The following is a 19,048-nucleotide window of genomic DNA, read 5'->3' on the forward strand; positions in this document are numbered from 1 at the left end:
TTTCAATCTTTTCCAATGTATTAAGACCTTTATTGTGACACAAAAATGATCTATCCTAGAGAAGTGCCATTTTCACTTGGAAAAAATGTGTAGTTTGCTGTTATTGAATGTTCTCTATATGTCTGTTGAGTCTCATTGATTTATAGTGTTGTTAAACACTTCTATTTCTTTTTTGATATTTTTGCCTGTTTGGCCCATCCATTACGAGAAGTTAGCTCTTGAAGTTCTCAACCATTACTGTAGAACTGCCTATTTTACCCGTTATTGTTTTTAAATGTTTGGTTTGTATATTTTGGAGTTCTGGTATTTATAATTGTTATATCTCCTTGGTGATTTGAAACTTTTATCAATATATATTTCCCTTTGTTCTTTAATGACAAGTTTTACATTAATGTATGATTTGCCTGATATCAGCTCTCTTTTGATTACAATTTGAATATATTTTTCCAGGGGTGCCTGGTGACTCAGTCCATTAAGGGTATGACTTCTGATTTCACCTGAGGTCATGATCTCAAGGGCATGAGATTGAGCCTCATGTCAGGCCCCATGCTGGGTGTGAACCCTGCTGAAGACTCTTTCTGTCTCCTTTTCCACCCGCCCCCAGCTTGCTCTCTCTCTCTCTCTCTCTTTCAAATAAAATATTTTTCCATCTTTTCAATTTCAACCTATGTGCATCCTTAGGTCTAAACTGTTTGTCTTATAGAAAGGATACTGTAGAAGCATGCTGTGTGTGTCTTTTAAAAATCCATTCCAACCATATTTGGCATTTGATTGGGGAACGTGGATGGAACTGGAGGGTATTATGCTGAGTGAAGTAAGTCAGTCGGTGAAGGACAAACATTATATGTTCTCATTCATTTGGGGAATATAAATAATAGTGAAAGGGAATATAAGGGAAGGGAGAAGAAATATGTGGGAAATATCAGAAAGGGAGACAGAACGTAAAGACTGCTAACTCTGGGAAACGAACTAGGGGTGGTGGAAGGGGAGAAGGGCGGGGGGTCGGAGTGAATGGGTGACGGGCACTGGGGGTTATTCTGTATGTTAGCAAATTGAACACCAATAAAAAATAAATTTAAAAAAATTTAATCCATTTATATTTAAAGTCTTTACTGATAGATGACTTACTTTTGCCATTTTGTCATTTGTTTTCTGTATGTCTTGTGACTTTTTGGTATGTTGATGTCACCATTGCTGCCTGTGTTTGTGTTTAATTGCCTTTTGATGTATTTTGATCCTTTTGTGTGTGTGTGTGTGTGTGTGTGTGTGTATATATATATATATATAATATATATGCCTTATATTTTATGGTTACCAGACAGATTATATAACAACCTGAAGTTATGATGATCTACTTTTAATTAAGCCAAAGTTAACTTCGGTTGCAAACAAAATCTCTACTACTTTATAGCTCAATCCTCCCTCACCTATGTAATTAATATTACAAATTACATTAACATAGATTTATGCTTATTTTTATGTATTTGTCTTTATATCTTGTAGATTATATAAGTTGGAGATATAAATCAAAACTACAGATTACTGGTATTTTTTCAACCTCTACCAGAGATCTTTTTGTCTTCATATGTCCATAAATTATTACCTAGAATCCTTTGATTTCAATCTGAAGGTCTCCTTTTAGCATTTCTTACAGAGCAGTTGTAGTGGTAGTGAAGTCCCTTGACATTTGGTTATTTGGGAGTATCTATTTATCACACACTTAAAGTTTTTATTTATTTATTAATTGTAGAGAGACAGAGAGAGCATGGGGAGGGGCAGAGGGAGGAAGAGAGAATCTCAAGCAGACTCTGCACCAAGCATGGAGCTGAATTTAGAGCTTGATCATATGACCTCAAGATCACAACCCCAACGAAACCCAAGACTTGGATGCTCAACCAACCAACCTACCCAGGCACCCCTCTCCCACACTTTTGAAGGACAGTTTTACTGAATACAGTTGAAAGTTTTTTGGGGGTTGTTTTTGGTTTTGGTTTTGGTACTAAAGTACCTTGAATACATCATTCCACTGGCCGCCAAGTTTTTTGTTGTTGTTGTTGTTGTTATTATTATTATAAATTTTTTATTGGCGTTCAATTTGTCAACATATAGAATAACACCCAGTGCTCATCCCGTCAAGTGCCCACCTCAGTGCCCGTCACCCAGTCACCCCCACCCCCCCACCTCCCCTTCCACCACCCCTAGTTCGTTTCCCAGAGTTAGGAGTCTTTCATGTTCTGTCTCCCTTTCTGAATATTTTTTATATTCCCCAAATGAATGAGACCATATAATGTTTGTCCTTCTCCGATTGACTTATTTCACTCAGCATCATACCCTCCAGTTCCATCCACGTCGAAGCAAATGGTGGGTATTTGTTGTTTCTAATGGCTGAGTAATATTCCATTGTATACATAAACCACATCTTCTTTATCCGTTCATCTTTCGATGGACACTGAGGCTCCTTTCACAGTTTTGGCCACCAAGTTTTATGCTGAAAAGAAACTGACATCTTTGGGGGATCCTGAATGGCTCAGTCAGTTAGGCATCTGACTCTTGATTTTGGTTCAGGTTATGATCTAAGGGTGGTAAGATGGAGCCTTGGATCAGGCTTCATGCTCAGCCTAGAGTCTGCTCTCTCCCTCTGCCCCTCCCCCCATGCATTTTCTCTGTCATAAATAAATAAATAAATAAATCTTTAAAAAAGACACTGACTTTTTAAATTAAAAATATCTTGTATGTGATGAATTGCTTGTGTATAACCATTATGGGCATCTGTGCCTTTGACTTTCAACATTTTTATTATGACGTATCATAGAGTTTATCCTACTTAGAGTACAATGGTCTTGTTGGTATGAAGATGTCTTTCACACAAATTTCCGAATCTTTCAACTACTACTCAGAAGGGGAAGAAGGAAAGGCGATTCTTGGGAGAGGGAAATAACAGAGGAGTTTAAATATTTCGGTCAAATGACTCAGCAGCTAGAGTTGGAGTCTCTGGGTCAGAGAGGTCTGAAGGCAGGCACTGGTGTTTCATAGCCACAGGATTTGTCTTAATTATGGATAACATATATTGGATGTAGTTCTGTAGGGTATGCAAAGTAGGCAAGCACTAAATGACTAAATATATGCTTATTTCAGATCTACTGAAAACTATTACATGTGTAAATTTTGAATTTGGTACTGGTGGGCTTTTAGTTAATGGTCCTGCTGTGAAGAAGTAAACAATATAGGGACCAATATACACAGGCCATCTTTAATTCACTTAAATACCAATATGTCCCTTAGTTAGATACTTTGATTAATCTGATAGTCAGATGTATAAATTTAGACTGTCAAATGTATAAAGTTAGCCATATTAACAGGACCTTAAGCAGCAAAGTGGAATTGATCTGCAGTGTGAACTTCAGTCATGCACAACACTACAGGGTCCTGGCTGAGCAAATCCCATCAACTATCATGGTTTACCTAAGTAAGGGACAATAAGTTAAGTTTCTGTATTGATCTTTCTGCTTTGCTGGAGGCATTAATGCAGGTATAGCAGGATGTACTAGCAATTGCACAGGCTCCAACTTGCTCCACAAGTAGGAAGTCAATGAGAATTCTATCATCCATAACAAGGTTAATATGGATACCTTCTAGGACCAAAGCAGAGTTTCCTTAAATATTTGAAATCATCTTATGAGTACTTTTAGGTGCAAATCAGGGTGTTTTGGGGTGAGAAGAAAGTTAATGCCTAGCTTCTACACAAATGCAATAATGAGAGATATCCATCACCTTGGATGGGGCAATTAATTCCCCGAACGAGCTGGTTATTTTGAGAGAAAGACAAGTTATTTAAAGTCTGGGATTAGTGTAGAAGAGCAGAGGCCTCTTTGAAATAAAGTAGGAGATGAATGATGTGAACAATTGCACTGAGGGATCTCTGGCGCAGACATTTTCTAAAATCCAGTAAAGAGGCTCGTAATTCAGATGAGAGATAGAAAAAACAAATAAACTCTTGTCAGAAGTGATCAACAGATCATTGCACATGAAAAGTGGAAATTGATTTTCTCTACCCTGCAATCACTCCTCCTATGTGACTTTAGATTTTTCTGTTATGTGGCAGTCAGTAGTGGGGACAGTTTGGTTTAAGGGACCACAAATTTACAGGCCCTATACTCTGCCTTCAATGAACAAAAGGCATCTTTCTTATGCCGTTTCACTTAATATTATGGGTATTTAATCTAGGAAATTAAAATTTCATAAAACACAGCAGCCCAGTTTTGGAGAATTTATATTTTAGTATAAATTTCTTTGTTTAAAGCAAACATTTATGCCTCTTAAATTTTCACTAAGTTTTTAAATAAAGTTGTTCTAGACTCTCTGAAGACTCTACTTGATTGCAGGCGTTTAAAATTTATTGTTGTTATTGTAAAGACTAGGTCAAGTCTTTAGGATCATTGATAAAAAGCAAGTACTAAGTCCACCAGCATGTAGGAAATCTTTTCTTGAAGCATTTCTGAAATATAGAGATGACATCATGGGAGAGCTAATAGAAGTAATAGAGATGATGTTAAATGAAGAAACTGGCTTATAAAAATTAGTGGAAGTACATGTGAAAAATAATAATACAAGTGTGTCTATATTTATTGTGGGTACATGTGTATTTGTTAGAACAACTTTGGTATTGTGGTTCATATTTGAATCTGTGTAATATAACTATCTTAAGTATAGGAGTAAATACCTACAAAACTACACATGTTCAGAGCCCAAGATAGGGAATTGTTGAATGATTGTAAAACATTTTTTTATCCAGCATAATGATTTGTCTTTTGCCTTCAAAACTTGACTTCCAGGTACCCTTTATAGAGATCATGTGGGGGAAAAAAAGGGATACACTCATAGAATGGGAAGAAAATTCTAAGGCCAAAGCTCTCCCACCTTTGGTAATTCAGTTAGACATCACATCATGTAACCTTCAACCTAACATCATCAGATGAAGATGAGTATGAAATTGAATCTCCAAGCATTAAAGATAACATCAAGTTCATTCTGTATATGATTGAGTCTCTTCCATATCCAACACTAAATTGCACATTGACTGTTGGAAGACCTTACAGTCCATTGCAGGATCCTGGAATCTTACAACAGCCATATAGACCTTATTAAGTACTCATGGAATTGTTCTTCAGCACTGTGTAAAATAGCTCTGATTCATCTGAAGTGTATATTAAGAAGGAAAGTGATCTTACAGGAAATATAACGTATCATTAGCAATCCATTATCCAAATAGACGTCATTGCTTGTTTTACCAACCTGTGTCCCAAATGGTAATTCAGGGCACAGTTTTAAGATTACATCAGGCATAGTACTAGTAGGAATAGTATATGTCTTTTTGCTGCTTATAAAAGGTTCTCTGACATGTGACACAGAAACAGACAGAACCAACTCCACCTGACTGGTACTACAAGATGAAATCAAATGTATAGTAACTAAGTAATTTAAATAATGAAATGAATGCCATCTAATTTACAATTCAAGCATTACATCATCTTTGAGGAAATTCTGGAATTCTAACATGAAGTAGTCCTTCATCAGAAGCTATTATTTTTGGAAGAAATATCAACTAACAACCAGCGTTAGTATCTGTTCTACCATTGCTACTGTAAAGACTGGATATTGTATATGACTATTGGCTCTCAATTTTTAAAAGAAATTTTATATCATAGAGATGTAAACTTGTAAATATGTAAATAAATATTAATATATACATTTTTGGGGTTGGTAGAGGCGGAAGGAGGAGGTCGAGTCGGGACGCCGAGGTGGTCAGCAGCTAGCTCTCGGTGCCCGACTTCTCTCAAGCTTGTGTGCTGAGGAGACTCCGATGTTGTCCTCAGCTCCTAGGCTGAACTCGGCGGATCGGCCCATGAAAACTTCTGTATTGAGACAAAGGAAAGGATCCAGCAGAAAGCAACATCTCTTATCCTGGGCTTGGCAGCAAGGAAGGGGACAGGTGGTGGAAATCCTGCGATCCGAAAAGCGGACCGAAAGGTGACAAAGAAGCTGAAGATGGGTGGTGGAGAGAGGTATAACATTCCAGCCCCTCAGTCGAGAAACGTTAGTAAGAACCAGCAACAGCTTAACAGACAGAAGACCAAGGATCAGAATTCCCAAATGAAGATTGTTCACAAGAAAAAAGAAAGAGGACACACTTACACCTCCTCAGCAGCTGCACCGCAGGCCATGCAAAACGGGGGGAAGAACAAAAATTTTCCAAATAATCAAAACTGGAACTCTAGCTTATCAAGTCCCACTTTACTTTTTAAGTCTCAAACTAATCAGAACTACGCTGGAGCCAAGTTTAGTGAGCCACCATCACCAAGTGTTCTTCCTAAACTACCAAGCCACTGGGTTCCAGTTTCCTTTAATCCTTCTTTTTTTTTTTTATTTATTTTTATTGGTGTTCAATTTACTAACATACAGAATAACACCCAGTGCCCGTCACCCATTCACTCCGACCCCCGGCCTCCTCCCCTTCTACCACCCCTAGTTCGTTTCCCAGAGTTAGCAGTCTTTACGTTCTGTCTCCCTTTCTGATATTTCCCACACATTTCTTCTCCCTTCCCTTATATTCCCTTTCACTATTATTTATATTCCCCAAATGAATGAGAACATATAATGTTTGTCCTTCTCCGACTGACTTACTTCACTCAGCATAATACCCTCCAGTTCCATCCACGTTGAAGCAAATGGTGGGTATTTGTCATTTCTAATAGCTGAGTAATATTCCATTGTATACATAAACCACATCTTCTTTATCCATTCATCTTTCGTTGGACACCGAGGCTCCTTCCACAGTTTGGCTATCGTGGCCATTGCTGCTATAAACATCGGGGTGCAGGTGTCCCGGCGTTTCATTGCATCTGTATCTTTGGGGTAAATCCCCAACAGTGCCCTTTAATCCTTCTGATAAGGAAATAATGACATTTCAACTTAAAACCTTACTTAAAGTACAGGTATAAAATAAGATAAAATACTACTGTTTAAATTTAGTTATATTTAAGGGTAGTTGCCAGTTGTTTCAGACCAGATTCACTAGGGAATTAATCTGTGTAAAATTGCTAATTAATGTAGAAAACATTATTAGATTTCATCTTAACTGTTTTACGTGTAGTGTGCACTGTGATGTAATGGTAGTATCAGTGCAACTTGAAATAACTAAATTATTGATAATTGTACTTGATACTGTGTTCTCGATTGAGTAACTCTTAAATGAAACCTGTCAAATTTAGATTTGGTGAATGGTAATCAACTTTTCCTATTGTTTGTTGGGCACAAATACTAATTTAAGATTATCCTTCATGGATCAGTAGATTTACTTGTTGGAAGCTAGTGAATCTGATTATAAGCATCCAGTTAAGACCTACAGGGATTGGAGTAGTTGAATATTTAACAGTTTAAAGTCCTAGAAACACCCAAACCAGGAATATGACAACAACCCGATGCACTGCCAAAAAGAAAATGTGAGTTTTTCTTAGAGAATAGTTGCATTTTTGTAAACCTATGCTGGTGAAATGTGGAAAAGGGCTATCTAATTTAGATGAGACCATATATCCCAATGGCCGTTTGTTTCATGCGGTGGGTGTCTGCCAACTAATGCACCAAAACCATTTCTTACAGAAACAGTATTTGGTGGTCACTGAGTAGCTTTCAAAATACATTTTTGTATTACAGCACTGCATAAGCTATTCTGACAGTGATCTGGTCTCAAATCATTCCCTGAAAAGCTTACTTGAAGTGGGGAGCTGTATAATGTGAGAGTTTTAAGTACCTTAGGAAAGAGCCATGTAAATATATGTAATAAACTTGTAGTATATGTAAAGTTTTGTTGGCATTTATCCTACAAAAATAGAATATTTTAGTATGAATTTGCTGAATGTAAGACCATGGACTCTGTTTTTATACTATGGCCTGATTTTAAAGGTCCAAAATAATTTGTTTTTAAAAGTTTGCCCTTGTGCTAAAGTGCCAGTGTATGTATAATTGATCTGGTTGTAAACTATATTTCAAAGTAAAGCCTAGTGTAATTAGTTTTATATAACTAAAGGTTTTAAGCTGCTAAAACACTTCCTATTTTTAAGAGAGGTGAGATGCAGTATGGGACTGATTTTTCTTTCTTAAGCCCAAAGATTAAACTATTAAAGGGTCCCTCCAACCTTAAAGATTCATTCTGGCTTTCAATATTTTTTGTAATCTATAATATGAATATAGTTTAGTGTATGATGTCAGTATATATATTTTTTGTTACTAGTCCAAGTGCAACCCAGGGGACCATTAATGCAAAAGATGTAATTTCTTGCATAATATCTTGATAACGTGTTTTACCTAAATATAACAGTTAATCCAACAGTAACTTACAAATCTGTATGGGAGACTCAATTTAAAAATTCTAATTGTAAGTACCCTATTCTAATTTGGTGGCTTTTTGACATTTTAAAGCAGAAAGGCCAAATTGTATTTCCACAGTTAAACTTAGATTGAGGTGATATTGCTCAAGTCAAATAATGCTATCCTAAAGTTTACATAGTACTTCATGTACATTTGTGAATTTCAAGCATGAAATTAAAAAATAAAATTGCCTCTCCCCCAAAAAAATATATATATTAATATATACATTTTTTAAAAAGTCCTAAAAAGTGCAACAAATAGTTGTGTGTGACTGGTAATGTCTTTTAAAAGATTTATTTATTTATTTATTTATTTTAAAATTTTATTTATTTATTTTAGAGAGACTGTGGGCTGGGGGAGAGGCAGAGAGAGAGAGAGAGAGAGAGAGAGAGAAGCAGACTCCCTGCTGAACGTGAAGCCCAACTCAGGACTCGCAAACCTGAGATCATGACCTGAGCTGAAATCAAGAGTTAGATGTTTGGGACGTCTGGGTGTCTCAGTGTTTGAGTGTCTGCCTTCAGTTCAGGGCATGATCCTGGAGTCCTGGAATCGAGTCCCACATCGGGCTCCCCATGGGGAGTCTGCTTCTCCTTCTGCCTATGTCTCTGCCTCTCTCTGTGTCTCTCATGAATAAATAAATAAAATCTAAAAAAAAAAAAAAAAAAGCCAGTTAGATGCTTAAGTGACTGAGCTCCCCAGGTGCCCCATGACTGGTTACTTTTGTGTAAAAACAAAATTAAAACAAAATAAAAGCTCTTTTGTGGGCTCTTGGGCCCCAAAATAGCATATAAGCCAGTGAAAAGGAAATAATGCATGAGTTGTATTCAGTAGTATATGTGTTTATTGGGAGCCTGAAAGAGACAAACACTCTAACAAATATTGGCTTTCCTGATGAGTCAAAAAAATCATCAATGTCACATAAGAGCAATATCCTCAAGTTGGCTGGTAACTCTCTGACAGCAAGACATCTAAATATGCACTGGTTGTGTCTATCCACTACAGTTAGGATTTGGAGATGTCAGCATTTACTTTGGACAATATCTTTTTGGCAACTGTGTGTCAAGAACTGTGAAAGGTGTAAGTTTTTACCCAACTTGTAAACTAACAATTTGATCTGACAGTTTCATAGATACTGGAAGAAGATACAAGACACCTAAGTCAGACATAAAAAGGATGGTTTATTAGTCATTCCACAGCAGGTAGCATGAACTTCTTTGCAGTGGTTAGCCTCAGTCCCCAAGTCTCAGGCTAATGATAAGAAGCACTGCAGATGTATGATATGCAAACAATGGGTTTGCATTATAGTGTACGAAACTCCATTGTTTTAAATGGACTTTTTAAATGGACATGTAGTGAACATCCTCAGAGGGTAGTACCATCTTTATGTTCCTGCATAGCACATATGTATGCCCTCTGTCCCAGAAGGGAACACAATCTCTACTTTCTTCCAAGGCTGTTTGTAATGCAAATAGCATTGAAAAATAGTTTGGAACAAAAGCTCTTAATGTCTCCAATCAGAGTTCAAGTAGAAATATAAGACCTATAAAGAATTGTCTCCAAACGATGACAAGATATTTCTAAGATTTATATGGAAATGCATAGGACTTATAATATCTGAAAGTATTTTGAAAAAGGATAACCATGCTGTAGGCCTTGTATTGCTAGTTTCCAAGACTTACTACAAAGCAATAGCATTGAGAAAAGTGTGGCATTGGCATAAAGGTAGGCACATCGATCAGTTTAGGAGAAGAATCTGGAAAGAGACCCATATGGATATAGTCAACTGATTGTCAACAAAACTGCAAAGTTAATTCAGTGGAGAAAAGATAGCGTAATCAGGGACTGATGCTACAACAATTGGTTAAAATAAATGATGGTCAATCCTTACTTTACACAACATACAAAAATTAAGACATTAGACTTGAATGTAAGAGTTAAGACTACAACATTTTTATAAGAAAAAAATAGGACAAAATTTAAGTGAATGTGGATTTGGTAAAAATATCTTAAGTAGGTTGCCAAAAATATGAAGTATAATAGACAAAATCAGTAAATTGGACCTCGTCCAAATTAAAATACTTTGTTCTACTACGGACACTACCAGAAAAGTAAAAATTAAGACACAGAACGGGAGAAAATATCTGTGAAACATGTAACCATCGCAGGGCTTGTAATTTTAATATATAAAGAACCCTTAAAAGTCAATAAGTGGTAAGCAAACAACACAATTATAATGGGCAAATATTAGAACAGATTCTTCATCAAATAAGATAAATGGATGGCAGTTAAGCTCATGAAAAGATGCTCAACATTATAATTAGGGAAATGCTAGTTAAAACTAAAATGATATACCACAATACACCTATTAGAATGGCTCAAATTAAAAAAAAAAACTGAAATTACTAGGGCTCCATGACTACATGACATGAATATATGTGGTTATGGATGTTTGGAAACAGCTGTGCAATTTCTTAAAATGATAAACATATACTTACCATACTGTTGCTCTTTTTATCTAGAAGAAGGGAAAGCATATGTCCACACAGTCTTGCACATAAATATTCATAGCAGTTTTATTTGTAATAGTCAAAAACTGGAAACATCTAGTAGACAGTAAAGGCATCAAATTTTCTGACATCTACCATAGCAACATTTTTCTAGGTATATCTCCTAAAGCAAGAGAAACAAAAGGAAAAATAAACTATTAGGACCGCATCAAAATTAAAAGCACAACAAGGAAAGACAACCTAATGAATGGGAGAAGATATTTGCAAATGATTTATCTGGTAAGGGGTTAGTATAAAAAATATACAAAGAATTTATACAACTCAACACCAAAAAATCAAATAATCCAATTAAAAATGGGCAGACACATAAACAGACATTTCTCTAATGAAGATATCCAGATGGGAAATAGACACATGAAAAGATGCTCAACATCACTGTGGAAAATGGTATGAGAGATTATCTCAAAGTTAAAAATATAACTACCCCATGATCCAGCAATCACACTGCTGGGCATTTATCCCAAGAATACTAAAACACTAATTCAAAGGGATACTTGCACCCTTATGTTTATAGCAACATTATTTACAATAGGCAAATTATGGAAGCAGCCCAAGTGTCCTTCAAATGATGAATGGATAAAAAAAAGATGTGATTATATATATATATATATATATATATATATATATCTCACATCATATAATATATATATTAATTATTCAGCCATGAAAAATAATGAAATCTTGCCATTTGTAACAACATGGATGGAGCTAGAGCGTATAATGCTAAGTGAAATAAGTCATATGATTTCACTCGTATGTAGAATTTAAGAAACAAAACAAAGGAGCAAAGGGGAAAAAAAACGGACAGAGAGAAGAGAGAGAGAGAGAGACTAATCAAGAAACACACTTTAATCACAGAGAACAAACTGATGATTACCAGTGGGAAGGTAGTATGGGGACGGGTTAAATAAGTGATGGGGATTAAGGAGTGCACTTGTCTTAATGAGCAATGGGTAATGTATAGAATTGTTGAATTCACTATATTTTACAGCTAAAACTAATATAACACCGTATCAAACTTTAAAAGTTTCACATTTCACATTTGTATCTCACCATTACCACAGTGGCAGTTATGAGAGCTTGACCAGGCAGCAGGTCCAAGCAGCATTTACAGGACAAACTCCCTGTTCATACACAAGTCCTCATGTACAAGGTCTGAGGGTGCCTGCAATAAGAAGCCAATTCAGTCATCTGTGTGAAAAGAAAGGTGTGGGCTGATTTGTTTGTGTGGTTTCTGAGCCCAAGAGGTGAATATGCTTAATACACTGGTAATACTAGGAAGACAGTATAAGAGCAATTTTTACAATATTTTCCTCCTGACCTAGTGGTATCTTATTCTATTAAATATAGGCCTACAGAAAGAAAAAGGTTTGGTTTGGTTTGGTTTTAGTGAAAATGTCTCTTCTCAATATAAGTTACAAGCCAATCGCTACAGAATGAACCGCTTGCCACTTATGAATGGCAAAAATGTGCCATTTTCTCCCAACAACTTTTGTCCACTTTAGAGCCTAAAACCGGTTGAGATAAGTATAAAGAAACCACACACATTTCCAAAAATGGTAACTATATACGCTTTGTAAGTATAACAAAGGAATCTTATGCCTTGCTCCTCCATGGCCGGGGCTCTGTTGGGCATGATTTTAAATGAAATCCAAGCATCTTTTCTTCCTGTTTAGTTAGGTGTGGCTGCCAGGAATGCAGAGTAGCATTTAGGGTATAAAGTACTCTATTCTCAAGGACAACACTATAGTGAGAGAGACAATCTCACCATATGCCAAGGATCTCCTTGCAGGTGGAGCAGACAAGCCCTGGGTAGGACTAGAATGCAGGGCTCACAGGCTCTCTGCCCTAGCCTCATGATAACCCTTTGTGCCAGAGCCTGGGTTTTGCAGCAAAACTCAGTTCAGGCCAGGGAACCTTAGGTCCACCAAGAATCCTAAGTAGTCTATTAAGGCTTCTGCAGTGGCCAGTCCTACTTCTTTAATCATTAATTTACCAGAGAAATAACAGGATGATACTATTCCTTGGGTGAGCTAACAATAACCCTGGCAGGTAGGGTGTCTGCTATTCATGCACGCTAAGAATAGAAGTGAATCCCTTAAACTGATAAAGTACATGAAGCCAATTATTAATGTAGTGCTTCTCCACTCTAAATTCACCCTTCAAAACATGCTCTCTGATAGTAGACAAAATTTTTAGGTATCTCTCCTTCAAAGTGACACAATGTTATATTTTCTCAGTAGAAGACACTGGAGGGAGATTGAAGGAAATGCCTCCCCTCTTATTTCCGGTTCTTAGAGGCAAGGGTATGAGGATATTCTCAGTGCTCTGCCCCAGGCAGGAGACGAGAACAACTGTCCTCATTGAATGTGCAATCCTGGTGTGGCCTGGCGATCAGCTTTCTGTGACTTTCTTCATAGAGACATCCTGTGCTCTAAACCACCTGCCCACTGATTCTCTCTGCTTACTTTCTCTACTGCTCCCCACTCTGCCCCCCCTTACGTTCTGTCCAACAACAGGTTTATCCTCTCTAGTTCTCCCAGTGCTACAGCCCTCCCAACACCAAGGCCCTTCTGATTCTACATGCAGGACATTTTTAGCTCCAGGCCTCTAACTCCACCAACATCCCTATTTCTACTACATGCCCAAGTGCTCGCTTCGGCAGCACATATACTAAAATTCTACTACATGCCCAAACACAATGCCACTAGTTGTGGCTTGTCCACATTGATGTGTTCCATAGGGTTGTGTCCTGCTTACCCTGTAACTGTAGACCAGCTCTGGTTCTGAAAACCCGCTCTAGTTCCCACAAACCAGCAAACTTCTCTGCCATCCAACAGTTTCTCCTATACTTTCTCCAATGAGGTGTGAATTCCAGCCTTGGAGAAGGGATTCCCCACTCCAAATTGGTCTATCCTTGAGTACTCTCTCTCAGCCCCAGAATACATAGTGATTTATGATACATGCGTTGCTGTAAATAATTTGGAAAAGAGCAGACTTTTCAAACGTGGTTCACTGAGACAATCAGGCAGGGGTGGGTGGGGAATAGAACCCTACTCAACACCATACAAAAGCATCACTTGTGGGGGGATTAACACATAACTGTGAAAGACAAAACCATGACTATTTTAGAAGACAATATAGAGAATATGTTCACAGCCCCAAGGAAGGGACAGACTTCTTAAACAGATAAGTACTAATAATAAAGAAAAGAATGATAATTTGACTGTATAACATCTGTTCACAAAGCATAGCATAAAGAAAGTGAAAATGCAAGCAGCAGAGCAAGGGAATATTTTGGCCAAACATATAATCGAAGGACTAGTATTTAAAATACATAAAGAACTCAATAAATGAGTAAGTGAAGACGGAAAATAGAAGAATGGCTGACAGAGTTAAACTTGAACAGTTCTTTCACAGAAGAGAAAATCCAAAGGCTCATAAACATAAGAATATGCCAAAGCTGAACAGTAATAGTAAAAAAAAAAAAACATTTTTGCAATCTTACATGTAGGTGAAGATGTCTAGCAGCAAAAACTCTATGCTACTTGTGAAATAGTAAATTGGCACCACTACTACAGAAACCAATTTGGCGTCATCTAGAAAAACTGAAGATATTCATACCCTATATCCAAGTGAATGTGGTTTTGGAGGTATACCCAAGAGACTTCTACACATGTGTTCCATGGGAAATTTCCAGGAATGTTTACTGCAACATTGTTCATAGTAGTTAAAAACTAGAAACAACTCTAGTGTCCATCCACTGTAGAACTGTATGATTATATCATAATCACTTCACTAAAACTATACACTGGAATGCTAGTCAACAATGGGGATAAAGGATTTACAACTATCTTGAACAACTTGGATGAGTCTATCAAGTCACATGTATATGATACAGTGTGAGAGAAACAAGCGATCAAAGGAAGCATGCAATTCAATTTATATAACTTAGTATAAACTATATTATTTAAGAATGTGTACAAAAAATGGTAAAGCTATAAAGAAAGCACTGAAATGATTATTGCAATGTCGGGATAATAACTTTATCTATAAGGAAGGGCACGGGTTGTGATTGAGAGGAATACTGTCTGTACCCAGGAAAGCTGGCAATGGTCTGTTTCTTGATCTTGATCCTAGATACATGGGTGTTTGGTTGTTTTCCTTGTTTTATTTTGTTTGTTTTGTTTTTGTTTTAAAGATTTTATTTATTCATTTGAGTGAGAAATGGTGAGAGTGCACATGAGCAGGACAGAGGGGCAGAGAGTGAGAGACACAGAAGCAGTCTCCCAGTTGAGCAAGGGGCCGTTTTCAAAAATGACTTAATTAGGTTTTTATTTTTATAAGTTATCTAAATCTGGCAGATATGTTTTATGCACTCCTCTATATCTCAGATTTTAAAAATGGCTTCCTTTAAAAATGTAACAGAAGGAAAATATGTGAAGTAAAAATTTTGACGAGGTTTCAGATGTAAGGGATAATAAAATTGTTCTTCCTATCAAGAGATCAGCAAGTGTCCATTATCATTAAAAAGGGGGAAAGTGGGGATTATTTAAACTATATGTATCCAATAATCTAGTCATCACTCTAAGCCTTTCCCTTGCTAGATATTTCACCCTTTATTGATATCATTTCCCAAATCACAGATGACAGACAAGTCGGAAAATCATCATCATCATTAATACAATCACTAAGGCATCACAGGCCAAATCCATTACAATGAGATTGGGCCACCACGCTGAAATGCAAGCAGGTACGCCAGGACGATTGAACATGGTCATATGTGCATTTTTCTCAGTAGAGTCCATCACAGTGCCTTAGGGTTTAATCTTACCACATTTAACTGGTACTCTGTCCAGAGACCTCCATGTGCTGGAGAATCTAGCATTAACAGAGGAATGTTCTGAGGAATGCTGTGGGATTGGACATGAGATTTACCATGATGTAATGGCAAAGAGTTGGTTTAGGTTGGGCACTGTCTTGGAAGGACCCAGGAGTGGGTTGGGTTTTCCAGGATTCAGTATAAATTGTTTCATCTTCCAAGCTTTGCACTTCTAGGCTGAACAGTGGTAATCTGTTTTGGCCTCACCTCTTACTCATTCTAATTTCTGCATCACATCAGCAAGCCAAAAAAAAAAAAAAAAAACGAACTGTAAGACAAATTTTCCTGAGGACCTTTTTCAAGACAGTTCTGGATATGGAAGCTACCCAGAAAAAAATAAAAAATAAATAAATAAAAAAGAAAAGGACATCATTTTCATTTGAATTTGCTAGCATTACGGTACTTTGATGTTGACACAAAGTGTTATTGTTCCAGGAATTTTCTCTCACTGGATTGATAAATCCAGCCAGCCAGCCAGGCAGCCAACCAGCAAACAATTTTTTTAAAAGCACCATACTTAGCACTGGGAGGGAGTGGGGGTGTTTATTTTGGTGTATATAATGACACAGAGATTTAAGTTGCATTTAGCAGATAGATTGCTCGGTTAAATGTACCGAATGAACTTTCATTTCCCCACTATCTGGGAAGACATCCTTGATTTCCTACAAATACTGGGTGTAGAACTTACTTGTGCATACGAGGCTCTGCCTCTGGGCTTTCTATTCTGTTCCAGAGATCCAGTACCAGAATATTTAAATCACTGTGTCGTTAAACACGTTTTAATATCTGATAGGGCCAGTTTCTGCGCATTGCACATTTTTTTTTTTCCTTTCAGGAACGTGTTCGGGCCCGCGGCAGGGGGCGGGGTCGCGCCTCCTCCGCGGCTCCGGTTCCAGCCGAGCCTCACCGCCTCGGAGATGGAAAGCCCAAGGCTGCTCCCGCCTCGTGGGACACGACAGAGTGGTGGTGCTGGCAGCCCCGCGGGCGGCAGCCGGTTCCACGGCGGCCCTGACCCGCGGGCTGGCCAGGTCCCCGCGCGCCGCCTCCTGCTGCTCCGGGGCCCCCAAGATGGCGGGTCCGGGAGGCGGCGCGAGGAGGCCCGCGCGGCCTCACGGGGCCCGGGCCTGAGCCCGTTGGCGCCCAGGTCGGATTATGCTAGTGGCGGCGACAGCGATGACTTCTTCCTGGTGCTGCTGGACCCGGTGGGTGGCGATGTGGAGACCGCGGGCGATGGCCAGGCCGCAGGGCCTGTATGGAGGGAGGAGGCCGAGTCGGTCCCACAGCTGCAGCAGGGTGAGAGTGGCGCGAATCCCGCGGGCCGCCAGGCGCTAGGCCCCCGCTGCCTGTCTGCAGTCCCCGCCCCAGCCCCGGCCCAGAACCCGATCCCCGCCCCAAGTCTGGCACCCGCCGCGGCCTTCACGGGCACCGTCACCATCCACAACCAAAACCTGCTCTTGCGCTTCGAGAACGGTGTCCTCACCCTGGCCACACCCCCGCCGCCAGCCTGGGAGCCTGAAGTCGCGCCTGCCCCTCAGCCTGGGGGTCTGATGGCTCCGCAAGCGGGGGTCCAGCCCAACGACTGCTGCCCTGAGCTGCCGCCCGACCTCCTGCTGGCCGAGCCGGCTGAACCGGCGCCGGCCCCAGCGCCTGAGGAGGAGGCAGAGGGCCGGGCCGCAGCCGAGAGTCCCCGCAGGCCGCTGGGCCCGGGCCCGGGCGTGGTGCTGTACCTGTGTCCCGAGGCGCAGTGCGGACAGACCTTCGCCAAGAAGCACCAGCTGAAGGTGCACCTGCTGACTCACAGCAGCAGCCAGGGCCAGCGGCCCTTCAAGTGCCCCCTGGGCGGCTGTGGATGGACTTTCACCACCTCCTACAAGCTCAAGAGGCACCTGCAGTCGCACGACAAACTGCGGCCCTTTGGTTGCCCTGCGGAGGGCTGTGGCAAGAGCTTCACCACGGTGTATAACCTCAAGGCGCACATGAAGGGCCATGAGCAGGAGAACTCGTTCAAATGCGAGGTGTGCGAGGAGAGCTTCCCCACTCAGGCCAAACTCAGCGCCCACCAGCGCAGCCATTTCGAACCTGAGAGGCCATACCAGTGCGCATTTTCCGGCTGCAAGAAGACGTTTATCACAGTGAGTGCCCTGTTTTCCCATAACCGTGCCCATTTCAGGGAACAGGAACTCTTTTCCTGCTCTTTTCCAGGCTGTAGCAAACAGTACGACAAGGCTTGTCGCCTGAAAATTCACCTGCGGAGCCACACAGGTGAGAGACCTTTCCTTTGTGACTTTGACGGCTGTGGCTGGAACTTCACCAGCATGTCCAAACTCTTGAGGCACAAAAGGAAGCACGAGGATGACCGGAGGTTCATGTGCCCTGTGGAAGGCTGTGGGAAATCTTTCACAAGGGCTGAGCATCTGAAAGGCCACAGCATAACCCACCTGGGCACAAAGCCTTTTGTGTGCCCTGTGGAAGGCTGCTGTGCCAGGTTCTCTGCTCGCAGTAGTCTCTACATTCACTCCAAGAAACACTTGCAGGACGTGGACACCTGGAAAAGCCGCTGCCCAGTCTCTACTTGTAATAAGCTCTTCACATCCAAGCACAGCATGAAGACCCACTTGGCCAAAAGGCACAACCTTGGCCAGGATCTCTTAGCTCAGCTAGAAGCTGCAAATTCTCTTACGCCCAGCAGTGAACTTACCAGCCAGGGACAGAATGACCTCAGTGATGCAGAGCTAGTGTCTCTCTCCTCTGATGTGCCTGGCAGTAGCTCCGCTGCAGTGCTGGACACAGCATTGGCAAACTCTGGAATCTTGACTATTGATGTGGCTTCTGTGAGTTCAACTCTGGCAGGGAGCCTCCCTGCTAATAATAATAATTCATTAGGGCAGGCTGTGGACCCTCGGGCCTTGATGGCCACCAGTGACCTTCCTCAGAGTCTGGATACCTCTCTCTTTTTTGGAACGACAGCCTCTGGTTTTCAGCAGAGTCCCTTAGATATGGATGATGTCTCAAATCTAAGTGTGGGGCCATTGGTATCTCTGGGCTCTTTGGCTATGAAAAACTCGAGTCAAGAGCCCCAGGCTGGGGACTTGACCCCCAGCAGTAAGCTTACAGTGGACACAGATGCTCTGACTCCTTCAAGCACCCTTTGTTGAAACAGGTGTCTCGGAACTAC

General features: G+C 40.0%; 1 protein-coding gene across 1 annotated transcript; it reads left to right on the top strand.

Moving 5' to 3' along the window:
- The first annotated feature begins 16,466 nt into the window (after positions 1 to 16,466).
- Positions 16,467 to 19,028, top strand: LOC119878829 (zinc finger X-linked protein ZXDB-like). Its single transcript, XM_038589393.1, has one exon. It carries the CDS (start codon positions 16,482 to 16,484, stop codon positions 19,026 to 19,028), a length of 2,547 nt encoding a protein of 848 aa, XP_038445321.1. The 5' UTR covers positions 16,467 to 16,481.
- Positions 19,029 to 19,048: the final 20 nt, after the last annotated feature.

This window comes from Canis lupus, unplaced genomic scaffold (genome assembly GCF_011100685.1).
Source record: "Canis lupus familiaris isolate Mischka breed German Shepherd unplaced genomic scaffold, alternate assembly UU_Cfam_GSD_1.0 chrUn_S1953H2152, whole genome shotgun sequence".
Taxonomy (NCBI): domain Eukaryota; kingdom Metazoa; phylum Chordata; class Mammalia; order Carnivora; family Canidae; genus Canis; species Canis lupus.